At 32.2% G+C, this 8,635-nt stretch overlaps 1 protein-coding gene across 1 annotated transcript; it reads left to right on the top strand.

The window, feature by feature from the left end:
* The first annotated feature begins 285 nt into the window (after window positions 1-285).
* LOC145015572 (cell division control protein 6 homolog B-like) lies at window positions 286-3,685 on the top strand. The gene is made up of 16 exons (XM_078974047.1): window positions 286-629; window positions 722-824; window positions 933-1,153; window positions 1,277-1,351; window positions 1,431-1,540; window positions 1,620-1,726; window positions 1,808-1,867; window positions 1,963-2,036; window positions 2,152-2,202; window positions 2,283-2,332; window positions 2,442-2,508; window positions 2,601-2,690; window positions 2,794-2,856; window positions 2,948-3,043; window positions 3,145-3,234; window positions 3,325-3,685. Exons 1-16 carry the CDS (start codon window positions 426-428, stop codon window positions 3,370-3,372), a joined length of 1,509 nt encoding a protein of 502 aa, XP_078830173.1. The 5' UTR covers window positions 286-425; the 3' UTR covers window positions 3,373-3,685.
* The last annotated feature ends 4,950 nt before the right edge of the window (window positions 3,686-8,635 follow it).

Raw genomic sequence — 8,635 nt, 5'->3', positions numbered from 1 at the left:
CGATTTTTCTGAAATTCTAGAATCAAGAACCGACCCAAAGATCCAATAAACAGTCCGGTCCAGTCCACATTTCCACCACCAAAATAGAAACAACAAATAAACCAGCTATCAATATTGAGAGCCGAGACAAGCCCAAAAATCACCGGAAAATGCTAGTTATTATTGTCATGTTAATTTTTACACTTATTATTGTCATGCCAAGTGGAATATAGAAGCGGGATTGTTTGGCTTTATTCGTGGTTTTCTTTCTTTTGCGATCGAGATGGCGGGAAATTTTCACTTGCAACCTGATATGGCGTTTCCCGCTAAAACCATTTCCTCTCCAATCACTATATTTCTGCTTCTCCCGCTACCTCCATTTTCATGCCCAACCACTACAAAATCTTAGACGTCTTTGACCTGCTTTCCCAGTAAAACAACAGAAAATGCCATCAATCGCCGGTGGTAGATCGTCTTCCATGTCAATTGTCGGCGCCGACGTATCTTCGCCCCAGAAACGGCGGTTGAGATCTAATTCAGGTTTATCGGGCGATCCTGTTTTCAGTACTCCACCTAAGCCATGCTCTCCGTTGAAAACTAAATCTCCTCGTCGATGCGTCGATGATAGTCCCAATAAAAGGCGAACAGATGTGAGTTTTCGGAATTTCTTAATATGTTACTCTATATATATCTTGATACCAAATTCTTAGAATGAAATTAAGTGTACAAGTATTATTTTCAGGTGCATGAAACGGCGTCTACTGATAATATCACGAAAATGAGGAAATCCCCAAAGAAGAAGTTGTTGGATAGTTTTCTCGATAAACCGATCTGGAATCCGACAGGTTATCTCGATTTTCTTTTAATATTGGAATTACCTAATGTGTGATCAGATCTATGAAATTCGTGCTCATTGGTGCGTATATTCTAAATTAAGCTCTTCTATTATGTAGATTCTGAGCAATTAAGTGCGGTGAAGGAGGCTTTACATGTATCCACAGCTCCATCTGTGCCAGTATGCAGAGAGGATGAACAGAAACGGATAGTGGAGTTCTGTAAACAATGCATTGAGCAAGAGAAGGCTGGGAGCTTGTACGTTTGTGGATGCCCAGGAACTGGAAAATCACTTTCCATGGAAAACGTGAAGAAGTCTCTGGCTATTTGGTCTAAAGAGGTAATCTCCATTTCCCTGATTGCTCGTTTTATAATTCAAGTGGAACTAATGCACTTACATAATTACTCACATCATCTAAAAGATGAAGATTATAACGATTGGAATCATGGTTACTGTTTCCAGACAGAAGGTCAATTCCCAGACATTTTGGGCATAAACTGCACTTCTCTCTCAACTACTTCAGAAATTTTCAACAAGGTAAAAACCTATCATTACATAGATATGAATCGGCTCATATGCAACCAACTTAGTACTTAAAAGCTAATGCCTTTGGCAGATACTTGGAAAGACTCAACCACATAAGAAGATCAACAATCGTTCTACACCCTTAAGACAAATTCAACAATTATATTCTCAAAAGCAACAGTCATCTGACACAAAAATGATGTAAGACGCATATGCCGTTAGCTATATATGATCCAATTACAACAATGTAAAAAGTTACTGATAAATGCTTTATTAACAGGTTGGTTATTGCTGATGAATTGGATTACTTGATTACAAAGGATCGGGTGGTGCTCCATGATCTATTTATGCTAACAACATTACCCTTTTCAAAAATTATACTGATAGGTATGATTTTTGACATGGTGTTTTTCAGTTCAATGTGTTCTTGATTTATCTATGTTTCTCACATTGGATCTTGTTTTACAGGTATAGCTAATGCAATTGACTTAGCAGATCGTTTTCTTCCAAAACTACAATCTCTAAATTGTGAGTTACAATCTCTAAACTAGGTTACTATTTATTGAATTTAGCCAAAGTTTTGGAATTTATTAATGGATGTTTTCTGTACTTGTTTCTTCTAGGCAAACCAATGGTTTTGTCTTTTCGAGCATACACCATGGATCAGATCATCATGATTCTCAAACAACGGTTAATGGTAAATATTCTTTATTAATCTTTTCAGCACTCTTGATTTCACTTTATTTTTTTGTTTTGAGTTACTCAATTTTCTGCAAAATGTTTATATATTGATGAATGTTTTGTTTCATCAGGCACTTCCTTACACTGTTTTCCAGCCACAAGCACTGGAACTTTGTGCAAGAGTGAGTAAATTGTATATTTTCCTTATAATTTTAATATCAAAATTTACAAGACTTGACTCAACTTAAATATTGATTGGCAGAAAGTTGCAGCTTCATCTGGAGATATGAGGAAAGCTCTTGGTATTTGCAGGTTGGCATATTCTCCATTTTTTTTTTTAAAAACTGTTTTATTGCCATTTTAAGTCTCTCAAGGTTTAATATATTTGGATTAAACTGACGCTTTTATCCTTGGTTTTCAGAGGTGCAATTGAGAGGCTGGAAATAGAGCTCAGAGAATCTACTTCCACTTCAAATCTCTCCTCCATGGTAAACATTTCTTCTATTTAGTCCTTAAATAAATTTGTCAACTGAACTTTGATTTGATATTGATCTTGTTGAATGATTTAACTTTGTTATAGGTGAGAGTTGATCACATGGCTATTGCTTTATCAAGGGCTTACAAATCACCAATAGTTGACACAATACAATCCCTTCCCCAACATCAACAGGTTTGCTATTATTATTATTATTATTATTATTCCACCATTAAAAATATAATTCACTTAGTAGTGTTTTATTGATGTCTAACTTGTAAAGTCTTTTTTGGTGTAGATTGTACTGTGTTCTGCTGTGAAGCTTTTCCGAAAGGGAAAGAAGGATACAACAATAGGAGAGGTATGATGATTATATTTTATCTTCAATGATGATTATGTTTTTTTTTCTAGTTATTAATAAAAATTCTTGTTATGCTTGATTGATGCAACAGTTGAACAAGTTTTATATAGAAGTGTGCAAGTCAACATTGATACCACCTGTTGGAATAATGGAACTTTCGTGCATGTGTAGAGTCCTAGGTGATCAGGTAAACACATCACTTCACTTTTTTTATCTATTAACTATTAAATGCACACGTCTTTTTCTTTTTAATAATCCCTATAATTATATAAATCATTTTTTTTGTAGGGAATTCTGAAACTTGGTCAATCTAGAGATGATAAATTAAAGAGAGTCACATTGCAAGTAGAGGAAGCAGACATCATTTTTGCATTACAGGTACAAATAATAAAGATAAGTTTTAGCTTCCTAAACTTTTATATCTTTCATGTATAATAATAATCACTTAATTACTTTGTTCACTCTCAGGGCATCCGCTTCTTTCACAACTGTCTTCAAAACAATCAATGGTTGTAATCTTCTTTGTAAACTGTTCACCAATGATGGATGCATGGAACAACACAATAGGAGCTGAACTTCTAAATGTTAACATTTATTCCTTGTTATAATATATATAGATGGTGTTATACAAAAGGCAAAGCATTACAGAAAACATTTTTTTTTTTTATTTGGTCTATAATTCTTTCTGATGTAATGTTATGCCTAAACGGCTAAACCAATTGGATTGACATAGAACTTTAGCATGCTGTTTTGAAGATTTTTTTTACAAAACCAATTTGTTGTTTTCTTCTTCTTATTGTTTATTAATGAAATAATGTTATTTCATTCATTACTTTAATTATTTTAATCAAGTGTTTGGTAAGTAGTTTATTTTTACAAGTTTGTACACAAACTTGGAGTTGGTAGTTTGATAATAAAATCCCTACATTTCTAAAAGGGTGTTTACTCATGTGTTATGGTTGTAATTAAATGTTAACCTTTGACATGATTTACAGGACATTCATATATTTTATTGATTGATTATAACAGATTGTTTATCAGTAAATATTCTAAAAAGAATACCATATAATATGTTTTCCTAACAGACATAATAAATTATCTTTTTTGTAGAATGAAAATGCAACTCAAAAACAATGAAAGGACAGTTGTTAAAATAGTTAGATGCATGCATTTATGTTTCTCCATTTGTCATGGCAATCTTTAATAGATGGGATTAATTAGTGTAATTAGCTGAGCTCAGTGCACAAAATCACAAACAAATGACAGGACGTTTTCATTTACTTACAATAGAAAACTCACTACAAATGTCTACCCTACTCTCAAAAGATTACACTCAACAGATCAAGAACAGATTAAAAATATGAACAATCACTCAAGACTATATTTGCACAAACATCTAAATGACCTCTTCACAAACTTTTTCACTTTAAATGCCTGACCCAACTTTGAGTACCCATGGAGCATCCAAACCCAAAATATGACCTAAGAGCACTAAACCAATATATACCTGCATTCCTTAGAAATAATTGAACATACACAAACAACCCAAAATAATAAAAGACCTATAAAAAAGAAGTCAACTATAGTTGACAAACTTAACTAACTTTAAAAGGATCAAACAAACCAAGAAGGTTCACAAGAAACTCATGTTGAGATACATTAAGACCCTTAGTTAATATGTCAACTATATTTTTACCTGAATTAATATTAACCAACTTAATTATATTGTTTGAAAATTTTCCCTTACAAAGTGCACATCAACTTCAAAGTGCTAGGTTCTTTCAGGGAAAACAAGATTTAAAGCCAACTTGATAGCCGAATCATTATCACAATACACATTACAAGAATTTGAAATAATAGGACCAAGATCAACAAGCACTTTAATTATCCAAATTATCTCACACATGACAGAACCTAATGCCCTATACTCGGATTCTGTAGAACTTCTAGAAACTGTTTGTTTTTTTTTTTTTTTTTTTTTCCAAGAAACAAAAGATTTTCCAAAATAACATGTTACACTCCTAGTTGATAGACATTTGGCCCAGTCAACATCAACAAAAACAGAAATATCATGAGAACTACTTTTACGAATAGAAATACCTTTTCCTGGACTAAACTTCAAGTATCTTAACAATCTTAAAACAATTTCAGGATGAGACTTTCTTGGACTGTGCATAAACTGTAACATCCCAATTCTCAAGGCCAAAATTTTTATTTTTAATTACGAGATTCATAACATAGTTTACCAAACATTACCAATATCATATCAATTTATAAAAATCATAACAACGTGTCTGAAAACCATATCATCAAAAGTAATAAAAATCAGAGTACAATCCCAGAAATCTCCACACGGAATCCATATGAATGTGTGTGTGATGCGCCGCTACACCGCCGACTCTTTCCCCTAGACGAAGAGGTATCTGAAACCAAAACTGAAACTGTAAGCACAAAGCTTAGCGACTTTCCCCATCATACTCATACCAAATAATGCATAATCGCGATATCTTTCAACCGGTAACTGGGAGCTACCCTCCACTTTGGTATCTTTCAACCGGTAACTGGGAACTACCCTCCCATTCGGTATCTTTCAATCGGTAACCGGGAGCTACCCTCCCATTTGGTATCTTTCAACCGGTATCCAAGGACTATTCCACCCCTGCTATTACTAATACATATCAAGCACAACAAGCATATCAAATACAATGATCATATCAAGCATAGTAATCATATTGCATATCAATCCTAGATGATTATCACAAAGACAACCATCTACACAACGCCCTTGCTGGTGGGTTGGCATTGTGGCTGTAGGCCTACCCCTACTGGAAGGAAATTCACCTCCAAGTCGTGTAGTGTCTGCACTGTCCTCGACTCCTCAATCCCTACGCAACAACCCCCTCTACGTTATTAACTTGTACTCACAACCCCTACAAGGGTCAACTTGAATCCAGGTCAAAGGCAAAGTCAAACCCTGGGAAAAGTTTTGGACAAAGAGGGTAGCAGCGCATCGCACACACATGATTTCTGCTTTAAGAACCCTGAGATTGTACTCTGTCTTTTTACTATTTGATGTTATGGTTTTCGAGACTTATGATTTGTGACTTGATGTTTTGAAATGATAGCAACGATGTTTTCCGTAAACTATTTTTATAAGTAATATAATTAAACAAAAATTTTTGGGTCTCAATTTTGGGATGTTACAGAAAAATCCATTGTATTAATAGACCAGAACGTTTTCATTTACTTACAATAGAAAGCTTACTACAAATGTATACCCTACTCTCAAAAGATTGCACTCAACAGATCAATAACATATTAAGAATATGAACAATCGGTCAATACCATAAAACCCTAACTTTAATGAAAAGATATTTTCACAATATATGAATGTCCTCTTCACAAACTTTTTCACTTTAAATACCTTACCCAACTTTGAGTACCCATAGATCATCAAAACCTAGAATATGACCCAAGAGCACAAACCAATATATACTTGCATTACTTAGAAATAATTGAACACACACAAACAACCAAAAAAATAAAAGACCTATAAAAAAGAAGTCACTATAAGTTTGAACGATGTTAAAACATACACTTTAACACTAAACTTGATTTGATAACTTATATTATGATTTAAACAATACAAAATTCCCTAAAACCACCCAACACTCCTTTTTCATTACACATTGATTATACAATAATGTGTAACAATTTCCCCAAATGCTCTAAAATATATTCTTTTCGTTCAAAAATTATTGTCCACAGACAAAAAAGACACAAATTAAGGAAACATTAATTACCTATAACTTTATTAAATAAAATGACAATCGTACATTTTTGTGGCATTTAATTTCATCATTTTGTTGCATTTAATTTCATGGTAGGTTAACTAATAATCGGATGTATTTTGGTAAAATGAATATTTATTTTTTAAAGTAGACTATTATTTTGGGACAATCCAAAAAAAAAAAATATGGATTATTAATATGTGACCGATGGAGTATATCTTAGTGAATAACAATGGAATTACATTTTAATGTTTTATGACCAAAATATTGTTTTATGTATAAATATTTTTAATCGTTTTATGTATAAATATTTTTAATAGTTTAGTTTAACTGTTAATCTGTTTGATATCTTTATAATTATAACAAAAGAAAATGTTTGCTATTAATTTAGATATCTATTCGCTAATATGCTTAAAAAAACTTATTATAAAGAAAACTTATCCACCATCTCTTCAACATCATAACATCGGAAGCCACATCCTTCATAATAAATGAAAATAATTTTGCCAAATATCACTCTTTCATTAATTTGGACACATGTCATTTTTTGGTATTTTTGATTAAATGTTTTTTTCCATTTGTCATTTTCTTATTTTTTTTAAATTTTTTTCTTAATTAACACATCATATTTACACCTCAATTAATAGTTACATTAATTGAAAATAATCAATAAATTACAATATTAATACTCTTATAGTATTTAATATGTTTCCTTTTAAATTCAAATTTTAAATTTCAAATCTAAAATTTCAAATTTAAATAAAATTTTGTTTAAACTTTAATATTTAATTTTTGTTTTATCAAACTCGTATAATATACGAGTCTTACACCTAGTTCTTCAAATAAATAAATAAATAATAAAAATCAAGAGTTCAAAATGTTGAAAAGCAAGAGTCTAAAATGCGATATATACCTAGCCGGAAAACCAGGTCCGAATTATCATTCCACACTATTTGATTATTTTTCAACTAATATAAGGTTGTTTTCTTTAATTTTTTATTGGAAAATGGCTAGTTTAGTAGATTTCCTATTTTAATATTATCATAACATTTTTATTATAGGGATAATGATTTAAAAAGGTAATACGTTTTTCAATTTGTACACATTTGATCACTGAGTTTTTTTTCATCCACATTTACCCTTCAATTTGTTAAACTATACACATTCAATCCTTATAACCGGTTACTCCAGGTTAGCCGGAAAAATGACTTAATAAGGTAATATATTTCTCATTTTGTACACATTTAGTCCTTAATATTTTTGTATATGTTTAGTCCTTAATATATTTTTGTTTCAAAATGAGTCCTTTTCGTTTTTGTACTCATTTAGTACTTATGAATGATTTCTTTAGGTTTTTCTCACGACATCTTACATGGGACAATCATTGATGAGGTGTTTGGGGCTGTTGGTGCTTATGTCCATTGCGATCTTGACTGCTTGGTTGCATGGTTTTTGTATTCTGAACGTTATAACTTCTTCATAAGAGATAATATTTTAACGATATTTATATCTATGTGTTTGTTTTTTGAGTCTACTACAACTTTTGTTAAGGTTACTCCCGTTAAAATGTTGTAACACCCTGTTTTGAATTGTTTCATAATTTGGGGCTGTGACCTGAAGATTGATTACTATAAGGCTTTGTGCCTTGGGAAAAGAGAGTTTTAGACCCCTTTAGATATGAATAATGTAGGTTGTGGGTACCAAGAGTTCGGTTGGTGCTTTCGAGCCCAAGGGTATCACAGTAAAGTGATAGTTTAGACCTTTCATGAATTTTGGATTTAATTTTAGAATGTTTTAAGGTAAATGAGAGTTTATAGGACTATAGAGCTTCTCATTACCTTTCCGTGGATACAAGGACCGTCGAAATCAGAGTTAGAACGAAGAAGTTATGGCCTTCGGAAGTTGGATGGTTTTGGGGCTAAATGAAGTACTTAGGCATACTAGGCTGGGTGATCACAAATGTAGCATGGAGTATGCTAGTTAGGTGC

Source organism: Lactuca saligna, chromosome 9, assembly GCF_052625555.1.
Source record: "Lactuca saligna cultivar CGN05327 chromosome 9, ASM5262555v1, whole genome shotgun sequence".
Lineage (NCBI taxonomy): Eukaryota > Viridiplantae > Streptophyta > Magnoliopsida > Asterales > Asteraceae > Lactuca > Lactuca saligna.
The sequence above is the reverse complement of the archived record's forward strand: the minus strand, read 5'-3'. Positions and strand labels throughout refer to the sequence as shown.